We start from the raw sequence: 26,545 nt of genomic DNA on the forward strand, positions 1-26,545 counted from the left end.
TATTCTCAACTCCTGACCTTGACTGCCTTGAGAGAAAGTCTTGGACCCAGGGAGCAGACAGATGTCGGTCGGGACAGAATTAACTGATGTGTGAGGGCACTGGGGCAAAACGCTAGGGCAAAATGCGAACCGAGACACTAAGGCTGGTTTCTCTAGCCAGCCCACGCCTCCTGCCTGGGCTCAAGGCCACTCCCTCCCCGCCAAGTGGCTCTCGGTTCTGGAGGCGGGACTGAGTTCTCCGGTGGCCCCTGGAGGCTCGGGGCTGCAAGCTTTGGGAGGCTGGGAGGGGAGAAAGGGAGGGGCGCTGACTGGGCAGTCCAAAGAGGAGGGGGCCTTTAATAGGCTCGCCCAGCGCCTGGTTTGCGGCGCCGCGAGAGGCTGCGGCTCGAAGAAGCTGCCCGGCACCTCCCTCTAGTTTTCCGCTGCAAATCTCCGTCCTTGCACTTGACAGCGATTGTACTTAAGCTCCCAGAGCGCGCTTTGCTGTGGAAAGGCACAGGTAGGAGGCGCGGGCTGCTCGGTGCACGCTCACTCCTCTGGGAGGAGTTTCTCTCCCTTTGCTCTGCTTTCCGGGAGCTACTGACTGCCCCGGAGCGTTGGTGGTTCCCCTGTGCCCGCTGCAAGGAGACTCGCCGGCGGGGGAGCGGGGCCGAGCCCTTCGGAGAGCGCGGCTGTGCGCTGCCCGGCGCCATGCTTCTGCTGGGTATCTTAACCCTGGCTCTCGCCGGGGTACCTGCAGGCGGGTCAGAGCTAGACCAGGAGGTGGTGGTCCCCATCCGACTGGACCCGGACATCAACGGCCGCCACTACTACGGGAGGGGTCCCGAGGACTCAGGGGATCAGGGACTTATTTTTCAGATCACAGCATTTCAGGAGGACTTTTACCTACACCTGACTCTGGATGCTCAGTTCCTGGCGCCCGCCTTCGCCACAGAGCATCTGGGCGTCCACCTCCCGGCACTCACCGGGAGCTCTCCAGACTTGCGACGTTGCTTCTACTCTGGGGACGTGAACGCCGAGCCAGATTCCTTCGCCGCTATGAGCCTGTGCGGGGGTCTACGCGGAGCTTTTGGGTACAGAGGCGCCGAGTATGTCATTAGTCCGCTCCCCAACGCCAGCGCGCAGGCGGCACAGCGCAACAGCCAGGGCGCACACCTCCTCCAGCGCCGGGGCGCCCCCGGCGGGCCTCCGGGAGATCCCACCTCTCGCTGCGGGGTGGCCTCAGGCTGGAACCCTGCCATTCTGCGGGCGCTGGACCCTTACAAGCCGCGGGAGGCCGGCTTAGGAGAGAGTCGCAGTCGGCGGAGGTCCGGGCGCGCCAAGCGCTTCGTGTCTATCCCGCGTTACGTGGAGACTCTGGTGGTGGCGGACGAGTCAATGGTCAAGTTCCACGGCGCGGACTTGGAGCATTATCTGCTAACGCTGCTGGCCACGGCGGCACGACTCTACCGCCACCCTAGCATCCTCAACCCCATCAACATCGTCGTGGTCAAGGTGCTGCTTCTCGGAGACCGTGACACGGGGCCCAAGGTCACGGGCAACGCGGCCATGACGCTGCGCAACTTCTGTGCCTGGCAGAAGAAGCTTAATAAAGTGAGTGACAAACACCCAGAGTACTGGGACACAGCCATCCTCTTCACCAGGCAGGTGAGTTGACCTGTCACCTTTTTGGACCCCAGTAGCCTCATTTTCTTAGGGTCACCGCCCTTAGCTCCCCAGATGCCCTTTGTGCCTAACAGGTGAGCGGGAAAAAATTTTGTGGCTCTCTTCCGACTCCCGCTTTGGATATTCCAGGGACCGGCCGCTCCTAGGCTCCGTGGAGCTTCGGCTCGCTGGCGTCCGGAAGCACGTGGGCGGCCGGAGGAGCGCCCGCTACTTCAGAAGGCGTTGGCCTGGAGTGGCCAATCAGCGCCTCCTAGATCAGGCGTCGAGGGGTTGGAACCCAGGAAGTTGCCGCCCCGGAGCCGCAGTGTGTCTGCATGGCAGATAGGAGGCGCTCTGAGGATGGTGTTGGAGGGGTCGGAGAAGGTCCGCCCCCTTTCAACCCCGGCGTCTAAATCCTTTCAGATGTCTCTTCGAGGCTTCTCTGCTTTGCTTGTAAAACTGGAAGGTGATGCAAGCATCCCAGTTCAGATCCTGGGTTCATTTCTTCTGGGCATGTTCAGTTATCCACTGTCCTAGGCCTGGAAAACATGGACTGGGATGGAGGGAATCATTTGGGATAGTTTGTGGTTGAAATGGAAAAGACAGATTCAAGTACGGGGAGCATTCCGTCCTTCGTTGCTGCTTCTCCTGTACCCTCCTGTGCTGGGACCGCCTTCTACTTGAGGGATCCCAGTCCATTCTGAGCTGGCAATCTAGTTAGAGCACCTGTTTGGAGTCAGAATTTCTAGTGGTGTTTCACTTGGAGCTGAGTTGGGGAAAATCTCTCAATTTTCCCATTTCCTTGCTGGCCCAGGGTGACCCGTTTGCCCTGATGTGTGCTGTGGAGCAGAACAGGCAAGGTGGCTCATGACTCCGACTCACTGAAACTTCCGATGACCACACTTGACTGTGGGGCTCCAGATTCCACCTCTGGCGGTGGGCAAGTGCTGTGAGCCCAGTAAAGAGCAACCGGAGACCCGAGGTGTGGGATTGGAAAGATACAGAGTACGGGGCTAAGAAAGATGGTCAGATCACTGAAGCAGCTCTGCCTTCTGCTATGAGTTTATGAACATTTATGGTTATAGATGTTGGAGCAATGGGGTCCCGTGAAGTTTTTGGAGTCGGGCAATATCTTTGATTCACGGATGGGACTGGGAGGAAGACGGGTGTCCAAGTGACCCGCTTCCTCTGATTTTGGGGGCTTAGCTCGAATCTGTGCCATGCTCTTGTTTTGTTATTATCGCAACCATGTCATTCCGGGGATGACCCAGAATCCTTGGTTGCCTGTGGGGCTCTGACTCTCCACTCTTTCCAAAGGCCACTCAGAGCTGCGAGGGCACACACCGGGCTGGAGCTAACGTCTTCCACACTAACATATTTGGCACTGCTTGTCCCCTCCTGGAATTGAACTTCCTCCTTTCCCAGCCTTCTCCTCCCACCACCTGGTTTCTCTAGGGAGGTCTTTGGCCTGAGTCTGCTTCCTTGCACTCATTCTTCCAGCTGAGGTCTGTGGAGCTGCCACTGCCTGGCCCCTACACACACTGCTTGAGTCATGGGGAAACTGCAGAGGAGGTGGCTTCCACCTCTGCGCACAGACCAACTCGGCAGTCAGATTGCTGGGGGAAAAAAAAGCAATGGCCAAGAACAGGATATCTTAATGGGCAAAGCAGCTGTTGGCCCATCTGCTACCTGGGATGCCCCTGTGGAGGTCACTCACGGCTTCTAAAGTAACAGACCTCAGTCTCCACTGCTTAGTGGCTAGGCTGACTTTTGGAACCAGCCATAGAAAGAGGACTCCTGCTGGGAACATTGGCCACACCATCAGAAGGATTTGCCTTTTGAAGAAGCAATCAAGCAGCGTGACAACTTCTGTCTGTCAGTGGTGTGTGCTAGACCTAGGGGCTATGTTAACCATGCATAATGGGGACAAGATGCACGAGCACTTGGGTCAGAAGCAGTGATGGGCAAGATGTGACTTTTAGAAGCTGTCTTTTTCTTAGGCGGCTAGAGGGCGAAGCCAGAAAGTTGGGAGGCTGTGTTGGCAGGACCAACATCCAGGTACGTGCTTAATGCTTTAGAATGAACATGTCTCTCTTTCTTGCCTCCTTGCCAGTGCAGACTTTAGGGCTTGCCACGTTCTCAGGGTCTTAGGAACTGCTCATTCCTCAGCTCCCCTGGGGAAGGTACAGTATGTGATGAAAACAGAGCGTTCAGGTGCTCTTTCTAGACTGAGGCAGATGTGGTCTTGGGGAACCTGGACGAGTCTCCTTTTATTGTACTTTGTAAGGGTTAGCAGGAACCCTTTAACTCTGATATGAGCTTCCCTGATTATTATTATGTTGGTGTAATCCATGCTTTTTCAAACTAAAATTGAAATATACATATATACACACACATATACATACTTATTTCTATGAAGATAAATATATACAGTTGATCCTTGAACAACATGGGTTTGAACTGCATGGGTCCACTTGCGTGTGGGCTTTGTTCGATGCAGCACGGTACTCTAAGTGTATTTTCTCTTTTGATTGTTTTCATAACATCTTATTTTCTCCAGCTTACTTTATTGTAAGAACACAGTTCATAGTACATCCAGCATACGAAAATACGTGTTAATCGACTGTTACCGGTAAGGCTTCTGGTCAACAGTAGGGTATTCGTTGTTTAAGTTTTGGGGAGTCAAAAGTTGTATGTGGATTTTCGACTGCATGGGGGGCCAGTGCCCCTAACCCTTATATTGTTCAAGGGTCAACTGTATGTAGTTTTTTTGGCTAAGAAGTTTTTAGAAATGTGCTTATTTTGTTAATTGCCTTTTGCTTAGAATGGATGTCGAGCTGTCAGATGTCTTTAGTCACCTATTCCTTGGTCCCCCCAAAACTCTGAAAAATGGCTACTGACTCTGACTGATAGTACTGTAGCCATAGTTTTCACAGGGAGGAAGCAGGAATGGGTCAGGCTTGGTCAGACTGTATTTCTTCCCATGAAGAAGAGGTGAGCCCAGTTCCTGGAGAGCTCCAGGTGCCAGGTACTTGAAGGGAGGACAGTAGGGACATCAGGACTACCAGCACTGGGGCTCCCCCTTCCATCCACCATCATCGGACTTGCTGTGTGTGTGAAAACAAGGCTGGGCCAGGCTATGGGGAGATGCTGCTTTCCTCTTGGCAGGGAGAGGGAGGGACGTGGGGTGTTGAAATCAAAACACTAGGAAGACATGACCCAGGGAGGAGCCTTTGCTGTGTGCAAAGGAGAAAAAAAAATTGATCATACAACAAGTATTTTGACAATTTGAGGAGTTTACTTAAAGATTCAGAGTAAGTTCATGTTCCTGGAGAAGGAACACACATCTGATTTTGCAAAGCAATCAGTCTCCAGACTCATAACAGCCGGGTGAGGTCAGCACGGGATTGGAACCAGCATTGGCAGAGAACTAGAGCCAGTCTTTCAGGGTGGACATTCGTTTCTTTTTTGTTTTCTTTTTTTAATTTTAATTTTTATTTATTTGACAGAGAGAGAGATCACAAGTAGGCAGAGAGGCAGGCAGAGAGAGAGGAAGAAACAGGCTCCTGCCAACAGAGAGCCTGATGCAGGACTCGTCCCAGGACCCTGAGATCATGACCTGAGCTGAAGGCAGAGGATTAACCCACTGAGTCACCCAGGCGCCCCTGGACATTCATTTCTATGAGATGAAAAATGTTTCTACGGCTTCTTGTTGTGGTGGGCGGCAGGAATAGGGTATTTGGTGCTGGGACATAGTAGGTCTGCATGTCCCTCTGTCTTCTCTCTCTTTACGTCTGATGCCTCTGCTCTTGGGTTAACTTTGTGGTATACTAGTCTTCATGAATTTGTTCTACATTTTAAAAATACTCATTGAGCATCTGTTATTTCCAGGTATTGTCCTGGGCTGTGGAGGTACGGATATTAAGATGTGACCTCTGGCTCTCAGGAATTCACTGAATATCAGGGAGCCTGACAAGGAAATAGCTTGGTATACTAGGGCATGTTAAGTGCCATGAGGGAGACACAGGCCCTCTGTCCAAAGTCCAGTGGGGAGGCATTCTCCTTGCGGCTGGAGCCAGGGAAGCCCTCCGAGTTGGGGTGGTGGCGTGGGGCGAGGGACAGGTGGCAAGAAGGCACTGGGATCAGAGCTGGTGGTGATGGGAAAGGAAGCTTGTCTCCTGTCCTGCAGGAGGTCCTCTCTTCCATCCCACCATCTGCTTTGCTATTTGTAACATTTTCTCCTTTGAACCGACTTTGTCTTGTGGAATTTACAGTTTGTGGTTTTTCTGTCCGTTTATTCCTTCCTTTGTGTTTATTCTGTTGTGCTTAGTACCACTGTGGACCGTTCCCTGGTCCCCTCCTCCCCTCCCCATTTCTTCTGTGCTCTCTTTCTCCTCTTTTGAGATTCTCCAGGGCCGTTCTCTGTCATCTCTCTCTTCTCTTTTGTTTCCTTCATCCAATGTCCTCACCTTTCTGCCTTTTGGTCTCGAGCTTGGCGCATTCCTTCTTGTTCTGGCCTTGAGTTGTACTACGTTTTGTGGGACTGGTAGGCGGGGATGTACATGTATTCTATACTGTGCAGAGTGGGACGGCAGCCTGGAACCTCATTTGACATAGAGTCAGTTCTTTCTGTAATAAACGGCTTGCCACGTGGCGCTGAAGTTTAGTGTTCAATGAAAATGTTAATAAAATGATAATATGCTTTTTATACATATCTCCTAATACAATACAGAGAATCATAATTGTGTCAGGATCTTTTTTGAAGTCAGGCCTTGGAAGATATTAGCAGAGAGCGGCATCTGTAGTTTCGGTATGTAAGAGTTTGTAAATCTTTACCACTGAATGGAAACTCAACACTACTTCTAGGCGGGAGGAGAAAGAGAGAGGAAGGAGTGGAATACTGTTGCTCCCTGACTTGGAAGGCCTTCTCCCTCCTTCTTTGACTTGCACCAAATAAGAAAGCCTGTATTAATCATGGAAGATGGGGGAGGAAGTTTGGAGGAAGGAATGTGCACCTGAATCTCTCTGTGTCTCTTCTTTAGTTTTTATTTACATTCCAATTAGTTCACATACAGTGTGATATTAGTTTCAGGTGAACAGGTTGTTGTTTTTTTTTTTTTAGATTTTATTTGTTTGTCAGAGTGGGGGGAGCACAAGCAGGGGGAGCAGCAGGCAGAGGGAGAAGCAGGCCCCCTGCTGAGCAGGGAGCCCGATGTGGGACTCGATCCCAGGACCCTGGGATCATGACCTGCACTGAAGGCAGACGCTTAACTGACTGAGCCACCCAGGCTTTCCTCAAGTGTACAATTTAGTGATTCAACACTTCCATACAACACCTGGTACTCATCATCATAAGTGCACTCCGTAAATCCCCTCCCCTCTGGTCACCACTGGTTTGTTCGCTGTGGTTAAGAGTCAGGAGTTTCTTGATTTGCCTTTCTCTCTTTTCGCCCATGATCATTTTGTTTTGTTTCCCAAATTCCACATATGAGTGAAATCACATGGTATTTGTCTCTCTCTGATTGACCTATCTCTGATTGACGTTCTCTAGCTCCATCCGTGTTGTTGCAACTAGCAAGATACCATTCTTTGGATGGCTGAGTAATAGTCCACTGTGTGGACTATTACCACAGCTTCTTCATCCATTCTTTAGTCAGTGGACGTCTGGACTCCTTCCATAATTGGCTCTTGTAGATAATGCTGCTATAAACATTTGGGAGGAATGTGCACCAGAATGATTTTCTCTCTTTTTCTTTTTTTTTAAAGATTTTATTTATTTATTTGACAGAGAAAGATCACAAGTAGACAGAGAGGCAGGCAGAGAGAGAGAGAGGGAAGCAGGCTCCCCGCTGAGCAGAGAGCTCGATGCGGGACTCGATCCCAGGACCCTGAGATCATGACCTGAGCCGAAGGCAGAGGCTTAACCCACTGAGCCACCCAGGCGCCCGTCTCTCTTTTTCTTAAACATGGGGTTGAGTCAGGAAGGCAAATGAGGTTTTTTTTCCCCTCCTTTGGTCCTGCTCTTGTCCTACCTTTGAATTTCTTGGTAGATGTTTGTATCACTCTTGGTGCATACCCTCGGCCCTCCACACCTTGCCTCGATGCCTGTCCTTGGTTGTGTGGCACAGTGGAAAGAACACAGACTTGGAGTCAGGCAGAGCTGAGTTTCAGTCCTGGCACTTGACTTTTAGCAATGGACATTGAATGAATCAGCCACTTGAACTTCACTTTCCTCATCCATAGAAGGACAATGACGATGACAATGGTACTGAGCTTAAAGGCAAGGACAAGTTAGCAAATGTTTCAGAACAGCCACCCAGTTAATGGCATCTACTGTCATTGTTACTTTCGTGGTCACTCAGCACGTGTTTGTTGTTTTGAATAATTACCTATAGGTCCCTTGCCAGAACTTACATTTGGGACAGTCCTGTTTTGAACTATTTTGTTGCATCGCACTTGTAAGTATACTTAATATTTTTCTGTTTTTGTGTGGAAACCATGGCCCCAGCATTTGCCATTCCCACTGACTTGTAAGCTCCTTTAAGCAAGACCTTTTTATATCTTTGTGGCTCCTCCAATGGGCCCCTGCATGCTGCCACTGTCCAGTATGTATTCATGGGAGGAAGGCACTGATGTCAGCGCAAAGACTGTGTGTGGCTGTGGGTGCTTAGGTAGTTCACCTCCCTTACTGGGGATCATTTTTCCAGCCTTTGCAACTGTCAAGCTGCAGGGTTGGGAGAGGGAGTCTCAGGTTCTTCTGGCATTTCTTCTTGGCTCTTTGCCATCAGTTTTTGCCCTGGAGAAAGGAGAGGCCCCAGCGAGGAGCCAGCAGACATGGTGCAGAGCAGGGATGGGGTCAGTGTGTCAGTGCAGGTGTGGAGCAAGGACTTAGGAGCTTCCTCAACCAGGAAGGGGGCATAGGCATTGTGCTAAGAGCACTCTTGGCACTTAATCCTGCCATTTCCCTCTCCATCAGCCTCTCCCAGGCCTCTCCCCACTTCGTGGCCATCATGCGCTTTGGGAGCTGAGGGTATGGGGTGGACGGCCTTGCTATCTTGAGATTCCCTGGTCTCTTCATTTGTGGGGTGCATCTGTACCAGAAACAGTACTAATGCAAGGGAAGCATTCAGCTCTGAGGCTGCGCTTTTGGATTTCAACCTTCATTCTGCCTCTCCCTTCCTGTCTAACCTTGGGCTCACTGACCCTGTGCTAGTAACTTACCTTCTCTGAACCTCATCTGTAAAATGGGCCTAATAATGACATGTCCCCCATAAAGCCATTGTGAAGATGTAATGAGCTAATACAGAAAAGCTCTTAGAATAGTGTTTGGTTCACAGGAGCAACTCAGTAAGAGCTCGCCACCAACATCGCGTTAGGTGTGCACCCTCACTTGAACTGATGATTTCTGAGAGAAAGCTTGGTCTTCCTACAAGCTTCAGATTTCTCTGCTTCCTCATTGAGGTAATTCTTGTCTTAGTTATCTCAGTCTCCCGCTGTAATGCCATTTTGTACACCTTGAGGAATTTATATTCCAGCGAAACCGAACCTGGGTGGACGTGACCAGGGTGCATTCTCTTCTTCATCAGGCATTCTTAGCCACATTGCCCGGACACCTAGAATTGGTAGAATTTTTTTCTTCTAGCAAAACAAGTCCCTTCCACATTTGGGGATCACAAACAGCCCTGGATTTGGGGTTGGACAAGGAAATAGAGTGATGCATGGAAGAGATTCAGATGGAAACAAGTTAAAGGCACAATATTAATACCAGTGTGGGTGATTTTCAGCAGTAATTACGATATCCTGACTAGCATGCTGTGGTTCAGACCCAAGACCACTACCGGCCTTGGTGTCAAAAGGCATGGGGTTCAGTTCCCGTGTTAAAAGCTATGTGGCCTTGGGTGAGAAATCTTAGTCCACCGAGCCTTAGTGTCCCCATCTGCAGAATGAGAGGACTGCTCTGAAGTTGTGTGAGTGCGAGTCTTGGATGTTATGATGTGGCCATGAAGATGAACCCTGCTCTTCCATGAAGAGGAAGTTGGTTACATGACAACATGTATTTTCTGCCTCATTAAAAAAAAAAAGTTAGAATGCTTGATTTTTGTAGGTCCTCCACCCTGTATGGCTGGAAAATATGAGCATCTCAGTGCACGGCAGGGCAAAGGAGAGGAGCTGAGAAGGAGGGCCGTGGTGGGTTGTGGTGGGAGGTGGAGGGAGCGTGCCTAGGAAATGTGGGTTGAGCCACTGCAAGGTGCTTGCTTGTTTGCCTTCTCTCAAACTGTGGTTCCAATCCTAAATTATTCTGTGAAGAAGGACAGTTAGAAAACAATAATCTGGGAGGACTAGGATCTTGGCCAAGATGATTCTTGGGTTATCTGGAAAAGCAGCTGCAGCTTCAAGGAGAAATGGCAAATTACCAGAAATAGTGCGGTAGATAGGGGTTGGGTGGGAAGTGCCTACACCCTCCAGGTGGAAGGGACCAGAGAGTTTCTGTTGCTGGAGACAAGTGCCTGAGCTGAAGAGGTTAAAGCAGTTTGAGCGCATCTGAATTCATTCCAGAAGGGTGGAGATCTTCAGTGCCACAAATGAGGCACTGCTGAGCCTTGGGTACCCGCCTGTGGGCGTTCAAAGATCTAAGGTCCAGCGATTCTTCACTGGAGTCTCTGACTGGGGGAAGAGGGACAGGCAGAGCCTGTGACCGCAAACAGCTGCATCTTCCCACAGTGAAGACACTGGTTCCTGCAGGCTGGCTGCTCTCAGCTACACCCTGACCCTCAGGAAATGTGTCGGCTCCTTCCTTGTTCCTCTTGTTTGATCCAGGGAAACCGGGATTTCTTGATGGAAAGAACAGGTTGCTCCTGGCCAGAAAGGGCCTGCAGCTGCATGTCTTCACTCCAGAGAGAACCCACCCTCCCAGGGAGGAAGGAGGCTCTTGACTTTAAGGACCTGCCAGCGGCAGAGGGAGGCTGCTGGACAGTGGAGGTCCAGCGGCGTTTTAGAGCCCTGTCTGAGCTGTCAGTCCGGCGTCCTCATTTCTGCTGAGCAGCGCAGGGGCTAGGACTCCGAATGTCCACATGGGTGACCTTCCCTTTTCTGGGAGTTAGTTTCGTGGGTTAGTAGACAAGATCAGAGTTCTTTCCAGTCTAAAGTATATCATTCTTTGTGTTCCTTTTATAACCTAGAGAGGGCCAGAAGGGGCTGAGCACCCTGGGATTGGGGCAGGAACAGAGGCTTAATTAAGGCACTGGTCCAGTCTGGGTTTTAGCTGAGAACTGGCCCTTCTTCTGGAGGAGGAAACCCTGAGGAAAGAAGTGACCTGCCCAAAGTCACACATCTACTTCGTGGTGGGTCCAGGACCAGAATCTAGCCTTCTTGGTTCTTGCTCTTGTGCCCTTTCTCTTACATAAAGCCAGCAGTGAGCGTGCATGGTGGCCCTGGGGCAGTGTCCTGTTTGTCCTACAGGTTCTCCCTATGGGCTGTGACCACCAGACAAGAGTTTTCAGAGACTCCTTTCCAACCTCTTCTAGGTTTCAGAACTCTAGGGGAAGGAGAACTTTCTGGAAGGGTGAGCCTTTGGAAAAGGAAGACTATTTGGAAGAGGGGGAATTTGAGGTTCTCCCCGAGGGTTCCCCGAAGTGGCAGGCTTGCCATGTGTGAGCCCAGGAGAGCAGATCAGGTTTGGGCACGTATTGTCAGTTTTGACCCGTGTACTCTGGAGTCTGATCGCCCTCTCCGTTCTTTGGCCAGAGAAACTGTTAACTCATTATTAGGAGGTGTGACCATCACCTGACCGTGGGAAGCCAAGTTTGCTCAGCTGGTAAACTTCTGAGCACTCTGGGTTAAATTTTGCTGATTTTCTGTACTATGACCACTTTCCTCCTATGCCCCCTGGCCCCACCAACTCTACTGCCCACCTTTCCCCCCATGTCAGCATGTGCCTGCACACGCACGTGCGCATAGCCGTAAAGAGAATGAAGATTGAGAACAGTTCTGTGGGGGGTGTTTCTGCGGACACCTTGGCTTCCATGGAGAACACATGCAGCTCTTTCTCTGGAGAGTTAACTTAGGGGTTGCTGAGCAATCAGTTTTGACGTGGTGGAAAGAGTGCTGATGGTATCCAATCATACAGACCCCAGTGCACATTTCTGCTCTGCGACTTGGGCCTCTCTGAGCTTTGGCTTCCTTGTCTACAGAAGGTGATGATAGCTGTCATTCTTCCAGTGGGATGTTGTGAGGATGAAATATGGTCACGCATGTGAAGTGCACACATGATGTCAGCATTTAATAAATCATCGCCGTGATTAGCTATGAGCATGAGCCTCAGTTTTCACCTTTGACAAATAGGTATAATAATATATCTGCCTCCTAACGCTGTTGGGGATGAAGCGAGATGATGCATGGAATAGTTTCTTGTCAACTGTAAAGAAAGGCAAGGATGTAATGAAGAGAATCCTAGTATCACTGATTCAACAGGGTATTTTCTGTTACATGATAAGTATCTTATCCTATTTCCAACTCCTTGGCTCTTAAGGTATGTGGGTGCGTTGCTGGCCCATAATGTTCAATAAATTCATTGAGATATCTGCCCCGCCATCCCATTTTGCCCTTCCACATCCCCGGAAGTCCTTCCCATCGGTGTTTTTGTAGGAAGTCCTAGCTTCTGCTGCAAGTTAAGTTTTATTACAAAGAGTGGGGCTGTCTTACGCGGCGATCCATTGATTTTTTTCCTGAGCTTCTGCAGCCAGTTGAGCTGTGTCTGGATAGCCGCTCGTATCCACCTCAGTCTGCCTCCTTCCAGCCCAAGGAAGCCAAATCTCTGGCTTGGGCGGGTCCTTGGCCCGTGACCCTTTGGCTGAGAATCTGAGCTTAATTCATGGTTGTCCAAAGGCAATCGCTCGGCAAGGACTGAAACGCTCAGGGCTGACTCCGGATGAGGAACACACTTGTCTCCCGCCCCCACCTGCCTCCGTTAGCCATAACCAGGGCCTCGCCTGGCTGTGGAACTCACCGTTTTCTGGTTTGGAAATCTGTCTCTATATACAGCAATGCCCTTGTGGTTTAATTTTGTACCTCCTAATTTCCTCCCACAGGATATCCCTGAGTAGGATTTGGGTAGAATCTTCTTAGAGACCCACAGGGCTTTCCTCCTGAAGCCTCCTCCCTCAGCCTGGGGTTGATTCCATGAATAACCCTGAAAGACCTTGGGAGAAAGGGGCTGGCTAGGAAGGTGCTGGGCTTGGTTGGGCTGGGAGCGGGGATGAGCTGGAACATCCTGTTCGATGCCTTTTCTTCCCATCAGGTCCCTTCTGTAGCTGTCACTAATTTCTGGCTGGCTTCTGCTTCTCCCCTCACCTGGCAGGACCTGTGTGGGGCCACCACCTGTGACACGTTGGGCATGGCTGATGTGGGCACTATGTGCGACCCCAAGAGAAGTTGTTCTGTGATCGAGGATGATGGGCTTCCATCAGCCTTCACCACTGCCCATGAGCTGGGTAAGTCTAGAGGGGGGTTCTTGTGTGGAGGGGGGAGAACTCCCTTCTGGGGCCTTTCTGGGTTTGTCCTGGGTGCTTTGGGCAGGAGGTAGACATTTATCTTTGCTTCTTCACATCCTGAAGCCTTAGGGATCCTTCCTTAGGGTCAGAGTCTGCCTTAGCAATGGCTTGGTTTTATTTTTTCCAGTTGCCCCAGCCCAGTTGGCCAGCCATATTGTCTGATTCAGCAGTCAGAGTATCTCATCAATCAGGTACTAAGGGGAGAATATTTTAAATACACTGCTGTCCCCACTGAGCCCACAGCCCAATGGACAAGACCGAGAACGCAAGAACACCATCTTGACATTTGCAAAGCAGTCTATCTCTAGGTTAAAATGACCAGCCTGAGAATTGCTGACACGGGCTCTCTAGCTTCCCCGGCTGAGCCCCTCTCCTTTTAAAACTGCAGAGCCCACATCCTTCTACCCTCTGAGTCCTCTTGCCTCACCCCACAGGCCACGTGTTCAACATGCCCCATGACAATGTGAAAGTGTGCGAGGAGGTGTTTGGGAAACTCCGAGCCAACCACATGATGTCCCCAACACTCATCCAGATCGACCGTGCCAACCCCTGGTCTGCCTGCAGCGCTGCCATCATCACCGACTTCCTGGACAGTGGGCATGGTAAGCCAGGAGGACAGAAGAGGGATTTTGGTGCTGTCCCTGGAGAGAGAGCTCAGCACCTCTCTGGACCTATCTTCTATGACCTTAGGCGTGTGTGACCACCAAAGAGTTGGGCTCTCAAAGGGGGTCCATTGCACTGGCCCTTGCTTCATTGTCTCCCTACCATTTAGACTCTGGGCTGGCCATGTCCCACCTTTCTCAACTCATCTCTCTTGAATGCCCTTGGCTCCCCACAGGCGACTGCCTCCTGGACCCACCCAGCAAGCCCATCTCCCTGCCCGAGGACCTGCCTGGTGCCAGCTACACCCTGAGCCAGCAGTGTGAGCTGGCCTTTGGCATGGGCTCGAAGCCCTGTCCCTACATGCAGTACTGCACCAAGCTGTGGTGCACCGGCAAGGCGAAGGGGCACATGGTGTGCCAGACCCGCCACTTCCCCTGGGCAGATGGCACCAGCTGTGGCGAGGGCAAGTTCTGCCTCAAGGGGACCTGTGTGGAGAGACAGAACCTCAACAAGTACAAGGTGAGTGTGCGGGAGCTGCACAGCAGCTCCTGGGGCTGCTGGGGGGTCGGGGGCGGACTTGGAGGCCTCTGGGGGGAACGGCTTTGCTGCGTGGCCAGAACTGTAGCACATCGCAGCTCGGTGTCTCTGTCTTCCTGTCTGGGTTCTTCTTCCCGTCTTGATTCTTAGACTGGAGACAAGACATACGGTAGGTCAGGCAACTTGCTGAAGCCTTCCTTAGACATGGGGGAGAAGGCTCGCCCCAGGCGCCAGGAGGCCCAGCCCTGAGCTCTGGGCCTCATCCTACCTGGGGAGGAGCCCTGAACCCAAAGCCCAACACTAGATCTGCGACATTCCTCACTTGTTGGCTCCTTCCAGCCCCCACTCCTCCTTTTATCAGCTATTTCTGAGTGTGTTTTGTTTCCAGGGAGCTCTGGGCCAGAGGGGAGCCAGGCTCAGCTCTGAAAGGAACCAGATCCCTGGGCAGGCTCCAGTAATTTCCTACGTCCCGAACCCAGCTTCGCTTTTTGTCAAGATTGGTTTTTGAAGCTGAAACAAAGTAGAGCAAAAGTTTTTCTTTCTTTCTTTCTTTCTTTTCTTTTTTTCTGGTAAAAAGGACTATCAGTTGAATAGGAACAAATCCCAAACCCCACATGCTCTCTGAATATAATCAAAGCTTCAGGTTAGGGGTTGGGGTCACAGAGGGATTGGGACTTTGTCAGCCAGGAATAAGATGTCCCTCCTCTCCCTTGATCCTGGTGATGGTCCCTTCCCCACCCCTGCCTCTGCTGCAGACCACCTTGACTGGGGGTTTAGTACGCGGAGACCATAACATAAAAAAGCATTTGCCAGCACTTCATGGGCTGCCCTGAGCTGGGTTTGGTATACAATTATGTAAGATCTTTTTCTGTGTTTTGGAAACATATATTTAATTAAGCCATTAGCCCTTTATTGGGCACCAGCCCACTGTATTTAGAGAACTGTGCGAGGTATTGTGGTCGTCAGAAAAAGAAATAAAACCTGGGTCATGTCTCAGTGGGCTCACAGTCTAGTGGGGAAGCTAGAAATATTCTTATGATCCCAGACACAGAGAAGGTGTGTTCTGTGTTAAGACTGAAGTGTGAAACGTGTCCTGGGAGAATAAGGGATGAAAGATTGATGATGACTAGAGAGGTCTGAACAAACTTTGGTGAGGAGGTCAGATTTGGAGAGAGCCTTGAGGGTCTCAACAGGCAGAGATGGACCAAAGTCAGAGAGGTGGGGCAGGCTGGGGGGCGGGTAGACGGGCTGGGGCTCTGTGGGAAAGATCTTTGGGGGCATGGTTTAGGGCTAGTCTGGGCCTGTCTTGACCACCAGGCTGTGGGTTTAAACTAGACGGTCCTGAGGACAGGCCAGCCGTGGCCAGCTCCTTCTCTTGGGAAAATGAGCCTAGTGGATAAAGACATGGCCCAAGAGGATATTGGCTATAGGAAACAGGAAATGTGATCTGAGGAGCCTGTGGAAAGATGAGCCATCAGCAGCAAAATCCACTACGTCCTCAATCTCTTTTCTGGACTGTCCCTTCTCCACCCTGGCCCTTCATGGAGGATACTGCCCTAATCAGCAGAGGTCAAAGCACATTATCTTCCTAATCACACAGCTTCCCTGCGCCCACCTGCCCCCCCCCCCACAACCCTGCCGGCTGGAATCTCAGATACCATAATCGCACTCTGACCACCAAGGCCCTGTTGTCCGGCCCTTTAGTCTGGACTCCAACGATTCTTCAGCTCCACTTGCTCTTCTCATGCCCTCATCCACCTTCTTCTTGAGATTCCACAGACCATGGTCACAACCACTCCTTCAGGTATACTCGCGGCTCCCATGTTCCTGCCTCTCTTTCTTAGCTATACTCACTTGGATGAGCTACCGTCCTGGTGAAATCCAGCTCCTACCTGTTCAGCTGGGTCAGTGTGGGTGTGTGTGGCTGGAGAGAGACACGGAACCCTGCTCAGCAGTCTCAGTTTAAACTAATGACCTGACAAGAATGTGGGCCTGGAATGCCGCTCCGCAGGCATCACGTATTTTATTGGCTTTACTGTACTCATTCTCCCAGTATCCTGCACGATCATGTCACACCTTTGCCTCTCTCCTCCATTACCAACTCTTTCTCCTCATTTCCACTCTGGCCAGCGACCTTTCTTCCTATCTCATTAAGAAAAAAGAAGCAATCAGTAATCCCATGAGAACGTCCACCAGCTCCCACCTCCATATCTGCCGTCGGCCCACTTCTGTGCCTGTAATCTCTACCTTTCCTCCTTTGTGATGGATGAGCTGTCCATGCTCTCACTGGAGGCCCGGCACTGTGCTTTGCACTTAGGATACTATCCCCTCTATTCAAGGAAAGCACTCCTTTAATTCTTCCATCTCTCTCCTGCAGTGTCAGATTCCCCTCTCTCGAGCTGAATCATTCCTATCAGGATACAGACTTGCTGTAATTCCTCCCACCTTAAACAAACTTCTCCTAATCCTACTTCCTCTCCATAAATCACAGTCTCTCTCTCTCTGACTCCCTTTACCACAATGTTCCTGGAAAGAGTGGTATGAAATTGCTCTCTCCAGTTCCCGTCTTACCATTTTTTCTCTGGAGCCCATTCCAGTCTGGCTTTCAGTCCTACTCTTCCTCTAAAAATAACTCTCACTATAGTCGCCAAATGGCCTCTACACTGCTGAAGTCCGTGATTGATTATCGTTCCTCATATTGCCTGACCTGTTAGCGGCATTTGACATAGCTGATTACCCTCTCCTCTGGGAACACGGGCTCCACTGCGTCTTGGTTTCCCTCCCCCCTTACTGGCTGCCCCTTCTGGTCCCCTTCACTGGGTCTTCCTCATACTCTCATTTTTCCAATGTTGGGCATTCTAGCGCTGTCCTTAGCCCTCCTCCCTATCACACTGACCTCTTTGGTGATCTAGGCCAAAGATTTCAAGTATCACTTACACGTATATGTTGAAGTCCCCCAGATTTGTATCGCCAGCCCAGACCTCTGTCCTGAACTACAGATTGGCATGTCTCACTGAATCTTGACATCTCCATCCGGATAACTGATAAGCATCCTAAACATGATGTGTGTAAGACTGAGCTCCCATCCGCGCACTGCTTGAGTCAACCCTCTTTTCTCTCATATCCATCCCTCTGATATTTCAGTAACTCCTGTCGACTCTATTTTCAAAACAGAGCCAGAATTGAGTCTTTTTTTTTTTTTTTTTTTAACCACCTTATCTGCAGTCACCCTGCTCCAAGCTACTTTGGATGATTGGTCTTGTACCCTAAGTGATCTCCTTGCTGCCGGTCTTACTTCTTACGGATTGTTCCCACCATAGTAGCCAGAAGGATCCTTTACAATGTAGCTCGGGTCATGCCCCATGCTCAGAACTCTTCAGGGGCTCTCCTCTCCGCTCAGGATGGTGAGCCCTATCTCTGCCTTCATCTCCTGCTTCTCTTCCTCTTTTGAGGCTGGAGTACTCTAGGCTTGTCCCTCCTCAGTTCTGTGCACTGCTCCTTCTGTCTGGAATGTTCTTTCCCTCATATCTGCGCAACTCCCTCTTGTACTTCCTTCAGGCCTTTTCACTAGGGTCACCTCTGCAGTGAAGACTCCATGACCCCCTGTAATATAGAGCAGCTCACCTCCCCCTCTCCCACCTGCATTTAACCCCTCCTGACCCTCTATAAGCACAGGCTTATCTTTAGTTTCTTCTGCTGGATAGCAGTCACTTGGAGGGCAGGGATTTTCTCACACGGTGCCAGGCATTAGTGAGAATGCAACAAATATTGGGTGAATGAATGGCACGTGGCAGGGCAGGACTGTTTTCTGGGGGATGAATGTTTTCCGTAGGAACAGGTGATACCAGGGTAAAAACAAAAATAACAACCACCACCACCACCACCACACAGCATCATCTCAGAAGCCACAGAGACAATGTGAAGAACTGAAGGAAAACTGGAGATAGCGAGGTCTAAGCACAGACTCTTTTAGTCTATGGAGGGTCATCTCAGACCTTTGAAAGAGCAACTTCCCTGGTGTGATGGGGACCAAGCCCATGGTGCAAGGCACTGAGGAGGGAGGAGGTGCGAGGAACAGATGTAGACACTCCTAGGGAATGGAAGGCTGGAATGAGGTGGGGCGCTGGCTGGAGGAGGAAGCAGGGCTATGGGCCAGTGTTTCTCTCACAGGAGGAGAGACATGTTGACACAGTGACACAAGAGCTATCCGACCAGCAGACGGACTATGCTGCATGTGTGCATAAACTAATGTATTTACGTGACATGCAGCCAGTTCCTGATCAGCTCCACGCGGGTTAGTCTCTTTGGAGGATGCATGACAGCATTTTAATCCCGGGCTTGTACAACTGGGCTGCTTCTCCTGTTGCCTGACTGAGGTGCGTTCAGAGGATGAAAACTCGCTTTGCTGGCATCCTAAGAAAAACATAATGAAGATACATTTTCAACCCCTTCCCCACCCTCTTAAAAAATGAAACAACACTGCATCATTCACCTCGGAGCCAAATAGAGTTTTAGGATTGCTTTGTAGTTTCCTATCTTTGTCTCCTCCGAGCACAAACGCTAGAACCACTTTGAGTGAAACTTTCTCAGATTCAGCCTCTGATTAAGCTGAACTCTGGTTAAGTCTGGTTGGGAGAGAAGTCAGAATTATGGAACACTGACAAAGAAAAATATCCAGATATCTAGGGCAACAAGGTTTCCTGGCAAGGCTGGGGGCTGCCACTGCCTCAGATTTAGAGACTCGTGTCTCCAACAGTAGGTATGGAGAAACTCTGAACTCTTGTTCCATGGCAAGCACAGTGCTAGGAATTTTCATACACGTTGCATCATTTAAAGTTCTGTCTGATCTCACACCTGAGTATTATTGGCCCCATTTTTGCAGATGAAGCCCTTGAAATTTAAATAGGTTTTACTACTTGCTCAAGACTACCCGTATGGTGAGGACAGAGGCAGTGATAGAACTTGGCCATCTGACTCCAGAGCCCAAAGGGGCCTCTCTTCTGAGCAGCCTCATTTATAATGGGGTGCAGTTGGCACTTGCTAATTACCATGTTGAAGTGTTGCCTGGGCACTGTGTATGCTGACCATTTGCTTGCTATTTTCCCATTTTCCCTGTGTGATACACAGTGGATTTCCTTTCGGTGGGATGGGACCACGAGGCTGTACCCGTGTAACCCTTCTGCAGGGTCAGGGTGTGGATGTGCAGCTCAACCCCTGCATGAGTATGACAGACTCTTTCTTATAGGTGGACGGCTCCTGGGCCAAGTGGGAGCCCTATGGAACCTGCTCGCGCACCTGCGGCGGGGGCGTGCAGCTGGCCCAGAGGCAGTGCAGCAACCCTACCCCTGCCAATGGGGGCAAGTACTGCGAGGGAGTGAGAGTGAAATACCGATCCTGCAACCTGGAGCCCTGCCCCAGCTCAGGTGAGGAGGGGAGGGCCCCTCTCCCTGCCCCCCCCCCCCCACCAACTTCCTGGCTGCAGATTACTGCAATCAAGATTCTTTCCCCTAGGGCCAAGTCTGGAAGTGCAGGAGAGCAGATTCCTGTTGGAATCACTTCTTTGCCCACTCCCCTTGGGCAGGCGTGTTTTATTCTTGATGCTTAGGCTGGGAACCTAAGTGCACCAAGGGAATGACGCACTAGATCTCCCCTTAGTTAAGAACTCACAAGCCCATCTTCATGAGCAGGAATTCTTTATCCAGGGTCCATGAACTTGGGAAGAAAGGAAATTACATCTCTATTTTTACCTGCCTTTTTTAATTTAAAATTTTTATTTCCTTCAATTAGAGTTTAATATTATTTTGCTGCTCTTTCTAAAATTTATTATGTCTTTTAATTAGGCAACAAACTGTAATACTATTAGCAGTACCGGTGACTCTGTCACCAATAGAAATCATGGATATTTCTCTTCTTTTTTTTTTTTTAAAAGATTTTATTTATTTATTTGACAGAGAGAGATCACAAGTAGGCAGAGAGGCAGGCAGAGAGAGAGAAGGGGGAAGCAGGCTCCCTGCTGAGCAGAGAGCCCGATACGGGGCTCGATCCCAGGACCCTGAGATCATGACCTGAGCCGGAGGCAGAGGCTTAACCCACTGAGCCACCCAGACGCCCCGAAATCATGGATATTTCTATATGACATTTCAGTTGGTGGAATTTCTCAGAATGTAATTTATTCGCATCACGACTTGAAAATGACAGTGGTTATTAGAGTCGTTGTATCTTATGAAATGGATTAACAAGCACAACTATCACAAATATGTTTCAATATATACTGATAGTTGTCTATCAGTATAATTGGTATTGTTTGTAACCTATATAATTTATTTTATCCATTTAATAACATCCTGAAAATAGTTTCAAAAGACTCCTGAAGGGTTTGATAGCCCCAAACTCTCTGGGGTACCTGTTATCCCAGATGGAGAATTGGAGGTCAGATCACTGGGGAAGTTGGCAGAGCTCCTGGGGGATGCATGGTCGTCTGCGACCCGCATCCTTTGGTCCTAGTGTACTTTAGTTCTTTGAGATGGGGTGGCATCAGTGATGAGGGTAACTTGGCCTAGGGGAAGGGCTGTTGGAGCCACAGGCAGCTCAGCATCCTGGCGAGGGCTCTCCTAGCACTGCCCCTCCCTTTAGCTTCCTGCCTGTGCTTCTTCCCTCCTCAGCTTCTGGCAAGAGCTTCCGGGAGGAGCAGTGTGAGGCTTTCAACGGCTATAACCATAGCACCAACCGGCTTACCCTTGCCGTGGCATGGGTGCCCAAGTACTCCGGCGTTTCTCCCAGGGACAAGTGCAAGCTCATCTGCCGAGCCAATGGCACCGGCTACTTCTATGTGTTGGCGCCGAAGGTGAGTGGGTGTGGGGCAGGAGACCAAAGCGGAGAGAAAGTCTCTGGAGAGGCATCCGGCTGAGCTGCCCCTCTCTCCTTTTTTCCCCCACTGGGGCCACTGCAGGTGGTGGATGGTACACCGTGCACTCCTGACTCCACCTCGGTCTGTGTCCAAGGCAAGTGCATCAAGGCTGGCTGTGACGGGAACCTGGGCTCCAAGAAGAAATTCGACAAGTGTGGTGTGTGTGGGGGCGACAATAAGAGCTGTAAGAAGGTGACAGGCCTCTTCACCAAGCCCATGTAAGTTCTGGGTCCTGGAGCAAGGGGAGGAGGGCTGAGGGCAGCTGTCCCAGGTGATGAAAGCTTGGGTCAGACTGGGGTAAACCGGCAGTGCCCTTACTGGAGAGGCCACTCGGACTCTTCCTCTGAGAGTATGACGCTCATTCATTCATTCATTCATTCCTTTATCCATTCATCCATCAAGCAGAGATGAATGCTTGGTAAGTCCACCACTGAACAGGAGATGCTAGTTAAGGAGATGGCAGAGGGTCATTATGGTCTGTCTAGAATTCTAGAGTGAGACTCACCTGTGTTCAAATCTCAGTTCCCCATTTTCTGGATGACCTTGAGCATGTGACACAATCTTTGGAATGCTGGATTTGCTCATTTATACAGTGGGTATGACATGAATATATTTCCTGTTGTGCTGTTGTGAAGATTAAGGTGTTAATCCAAGTAAAATGCTTAGCATTATACTTGGTACATAATAAATGCTCACTAAGTGTTCATGATGACAGTCACAAAACAAGCCTAGAGACAAATGTGACAGCCTCCCCATCTCACAGAGGCTGAGGCCCTGTCCTCAGGGGTGGGACTAAGCTGAGAATGGCAATAAACAGCAGAGCAGGGGGCTAAGACCAAAGAATTCCCTCTTCCTGGAAGATGTGTGTAGGGTCAGCTGAAGAAATGTCTATAGGTCTTTCCAATTCCTACCTCCAGAGCTGGGGTTCCTGGCTTTCTGAAGTCCAGTGTATTCCCTTGTATTTTCAAGGGGAATGTGCTTCTTGGAAAGTCCTGACCCATGGTCTGGAAGAATCTGGGGGAAGCAGAGAGTTGAGCAGGGATATGGTGGGTTCTGAAAACTTGGGAGTCCAAGGTCTAGATGGCTGTCCAGGAGTCTCCACTGCCCCCTCTGGACACAGCCCCCTGGCTGGGCAGCTTTTCTGGGAACTGGGGGCACTGCAAGTGGATGGCATTTGCAGGGATCTGAGGGGGAGGCCAAGTGGAGAATTAAAGGTAAATATTCCCAGACTTGCTTTGCTGGCTAAATGGCAGGTGCCCTCTTTGTAGACTAGTAGGCTGGTCGGAGTCTTAGAAAGCATCTAGTTTGACCTCCTCATTGTATAGGTGAGGACACCGGAACCCAGGGAGATATGCTTGAGCCACCAGGGAGTCGGTATTTAAGGCTTGATCTGGGGGCCCGACTCCAGGGCCATTGTGTCTCAGTAGGGTGTCTGGCCCCAGCCTTGGACTCAGGGACTGTAGACTTATCTTCTTCCCCTCCTCTCCTCCTTCTCACAGTTAATACATATTTAGTGCTTACTGGGTGGCAGACACTAGGCCACAGGCTTTATGGGCTTTAATGAGGTGTATGTGATTATGATCTCCATTTTCCAGGTGAGGCACTGAGAAGCTTAGAGACTTATCCAAGGCTAACAGCTAAGCCAGTGGTAGGGATGGGTCTGGCTCCAAAACTTTGGTTTTACTTTGCCTTAGGATACCACAGTATAGAGGCCCCTGAGTGGACTGTCGGTTGAGCGTCCGACTCTTGGTTTCAGCTCAGGTCATGATCTCATAATCTCATGATTATGACAATTATAATTATGATTGTGACCTGAATAAAAAAGGTCACACACAGCCAGGGTGTGTAACTCTAGATGATGTGGTGACAATCTCATACTGTCTTTCAGTTTGTGTGCCCCCAGATTTCCTGAGGGGCAGTTGAAGCCATCTGCCTAGTCTTTGTTCTCTGCCAACTTGGGTTTCTGAAAGGGGAATCTGCTGTGACTTTTTTGGGAGAGAGGGCCTTACATCCAGGCATCTGTCTAAGGCACAATCCCCTTTTCCACCACAGGCACGGCTACAATTTTGTGGTGGCCATCCCTGCGGGTGCCTCGAGCATTGACATCCGCCAGCGTGGCTACAAGGGGCTGGTTGGAGATGACAACTACCTGGCCCTGAAGAACAGCCAAGGCAAGTACCTGCTCAATGGGCACTTCGTGGTGTCGGCCGTGGAGCGGGACCTGGTGGTGAAGGGCAGCCTACTGCGCTACAGTGGCACGGGGACGGCGGTGGAGAGCCTGCAGGCCTCCCGGCCCATCCTGGAACCCCTGACCGTGGAGGTCCTCTCTGTGGGCAAGATGACACCACCCCGGGTCCGCTATTCCTTCTACCTTCCCAAAGAGCCTTGGGAGGACAAGGCCTCCCACCCCAAGGACCCCCGGGGCTCCTCGGTACACCACAACAGTGTCCTCAGCATCTCCAATCAAGTGGAACAGCAGGACGACAGGCCCCTGGCACGTTGGGTGGCAGGCAGCTGGGGGCCTTGCTCTGTGAGCTGTGGCAGTGGCCTGCAGAAGCGGGCGGTCGACTGTCGTGGGCCCCCAGGGCCACGCTCCACATCTGCCTGTGATGCAGCCCATCGGCCAGTGGAGATGAGAGCCTGTGGGGAACCCTGCCCGACCTGGGAGCTCGGCGCCTGGTCGCCCTGCTCCAAGAGCTGTGGCCGGGGATTTAAGAGGCGTCCGCTCAAGTGTTTGGGCCCTGGAGGGCGGCTGCTGGCCCGGGACCAGTGCAACCTGCGCCGGAAGCCCCAGGAGCTGGACTTCTGTGTCTTGAGGCCGTGCTGAATGGGACTGTCCTTTTCTCCTCCTCACTCTCCGCCCCATTGGTGCTGCCAGGGCTCCGGCCAGCTGGAGCCATGGGCAGAGGGCGGTGGCCGGGTGTCAAGGCCATTAACGTCACTCACTTCCAGGGACAAGGACCATGGGCAGGGCTAAGAGGTCCCTTCCTCCACCCTGGCCTGGGCGGGGGAAGCCAAGTGACAATGCACAGTCTACCTCACGCCCGGCTCCTCCAGGGCCCAGTCTCTGGGAGAGGCTGAGAGATGCGGGCACTGGGCAGAGGCGCTGGGGCCCAGTTTCCGAGGGACCTGGAGGATGGGCACCTCCCAGGCAGAACTTCAGGGACCTTGGCCCCCGTAAGGGAGGCCACAGGCTGCTGGAAGAGCCATGGCCCAGCAGCTTGGCACCCTCAGGTGGCCCCGGGGGCTCTAAGCTGTCTCTGAACAAGGCAGGTTTCTATGGTGCTGTCAGCCCGCCTTTCCTTTCTGACTGACCAGGACTGAATAATGAAAAAAATAATGGCTGGTGTGGGCAGAAACTGGTAGGAGAGTGGGGTGAGGAATAACAAGTCTGGGAAGAGGCTTATGTGTAGGGGGAGTCCGGAGCTTTCTCATCTTCCTTCTACTCCTGACCCTCCGTCAAGAGCTGCCTCTTCTTCCTGTGTTGTCCAGGACGTCAGGCTGGGTGGAGGGCTTCCAAGTATGTGCCCTTTGAGGCTTTGCAAATAGGTACAGGAAGTCAATAGGGCGTCTATTGCCTTCTTCAGGAGGGATTAGACCATTGAAAAAAGATGGAAGGGATGATGGATTCTGTGGTGAAACGGAGTTTGAGCAGTGGCCTAGAATGTTCCGTGTCACTGGGACTGGGCTTGGGGTTTGGAGCAATGTCACCCTGGGATGGGGAGGAGTCCTCAGTTTCAATGACTCCTTCCTCCAGAGAGGTAGGTATAAATAGGGCTGCTGCCTTGGGCTCTGTGTTGCCTCAGAGAACCTTCAGAGTGGCCACTAAGAGGGACGTGGGAGATGCCCAGGAGGGCTAGGTGCTGAACATCCACATGCCTGGAGGTGGGTCCTTCATCTGGACAGCTACATGTGGTCTGGCTTTGGGCACATCACATGACATTGCAGTTGGATAACGGGGTTCACTGTTTGCTACCTCAGGCTATGCTCTTTGGGTACCCACACCTGTCCCTTCCCTGGGGTGGTGGTGACCCTGGTGCTTCCAGTGGACCTGGCTGTTGTCCTCTGCAGACTGAGCTGCCCAGACACAAAGATAAGTGTGTGGTATATGTCTTCCTGCCCCCAGAGACTGGCCACCCACTGGGGCTCCAAAAATGAAAGCAGGATCTCAGGTGCCTTGGGGACAGGCTTCAGGAGACACAAAAATCAATGACCTAAAAAAAGAAAGAAAGAAAGAAAGAAAGAAAGAAAGAAAGAAAGAAAACCAATGACCTGACCCAGAGGCACTTGGCAGCCACCAACGAGAACTCCTGTCTATCCTAGAGACGTGTTGGGGCTGTAGAAACCAGGGTGTTTTCTGGAGGCCCAAGTGGGAAGATATTCTGGGGTGAGAGAGCCTTTGGCCAAGCAGGGTATTTCTTGAGGGTGCAGCTGCTCCCACATGAACATGGGAGATTCTTCTTCTGAGTTAGGTAATATGTCCTGGACTTTAGTGAGGTGATACCGGAGCAAGTGTCTTCCCTGAGAAAGGGCCTCAGTCCTTTTATTTGGCTTCCCCTAGTAGGCAGACTCCATAAACCAGCCATTCAGGTAAACCTCTGGGATGGTGCTCCAATCCCAGCCCAGCCCTGGGCTGAGCCCTTGACCGGAACCCCCACAGCTGGGTAAAGGGCATGTGGATCTCTGAGGCAGAGCTGCAGCCATTCCTGGAGAATGAAGCAAGGAGGAATCTTCCTCCCTGTATAGAGAAACCATGGGGCTGCGACCATCAAAAGGACGCAGGGCACCAGGGCAGACGTAGACCCCACTAGCCGACGATAGCACTGCTCTCCGTGCTTGGTGCACCCCTCCTCGGTGAGGAGAGGGTGGCACGGGGGCTGTGCAGAACGGGCAGGGGAATGGGGAGGGGGGAAAGGGTGCTGCCATCAGTCGGGGTGACTGGTCCCCTAGCAGAGCAGCTTTAGAAATCATTTTGAGGAGAGACGACCTATCTTGTTCCTGACACAAGCTGGGCCTCAAATGCTCTTTTCTGTCATGATTTTTTTTTTTTCCTTTTTAAAAGAAGTATGACCAAGACAACTTGGGAGGTTTGTCTTATCTTTGACCATTTTGCTAATCCAACCATGTTCTCTAAGGCTGAGCAGAGACAAGCCTCAAGGTACAGGTTTCTGGTGATGGAATGAAAAGTTAAGGTGGTATCTCATGTCTATAGAAGAGGAGGAAGATTCTGGGGGTTCCAGAAACTTCTTCCATGGGGTGTGGACCAGTAAGGATCTGGGCTCAGGAGTCCCCTTCCTCCTCTGCC

The 26,545-nt window shown here is 51.0% G+C and overlaps 1 protein-coding gene across 1 annotated transcript; it reads left to right on the forward strand.

The window, feature by feature from the left end:
* The first annotated feature begins 241 nt into the window (after nt 1-241).
* ADAMTS15 (ADAM metallopeptidase with thrombospondin type 1 motif 15) lies at nt 242-25,485 on the forward strand. Its single transcript, XM_032868943.1, has 8 exons — nt 242-1,647; nt 13,001-13,133; nt 13,628-13,795; nt 14,032-14,315; nt 19,579-19,756; nt 20,996-21,177; nt 21,283-21,458; nt 23,293-25,485. The coding sequence occupies exons 1-8, from the start codon at nt 691-693 to the stop codon at nt 24,065-24,067; spliced, it is 2,853 nt and encodes a 950-aa protein (XP_032724834.1). The 5' UTR covers nt 242-690; the 3' UTR covers nt 24,068-25,485.
* Nucleotides 25,486-26,545: the final 1,060 nt, after the last annotated feature.

Source organism: Lontra canadensis, unplaced genomic scaffold, assembly GCF_010015895.1.
Source record: "Lontra canadensis isolate GAN:19392208 unplaced genomic scaffold, GSC_riverotter_1.0 scaffold36, whole genome shotgun sequence".
Lineage (NCBI taxonomy): Eukaryota > Metazoa > Chordata > Mammalia > Carnivora > Mustelidae > Lontra > Lontra canadensis.

Bases quoted from the DNA above. Each gene is read 5' to 3' on its own strand.
- ADAMTS15 (XM_032868943.1), top strand. From the start codon at position 691: ATGCTTCTGCTGGGTATCTTAACCCTGGCTCTCGCCGGGGTACCTGCA. The intron at 13,796-14,031 runs GTAAGCCAGGAG...GGCTCCCCACAG, and splicing joins CTTCCTGGACAGTGGGCATG to GCGACTGCCTCCTGGACCCA. The intron at 21,459-23,292 runs GTAAGTTCTGGG...TTTCCACCACAG, and splicing joins GGCCTCTTCACCAAGCCCAT to GCACGGCTACAATTTTGTGG.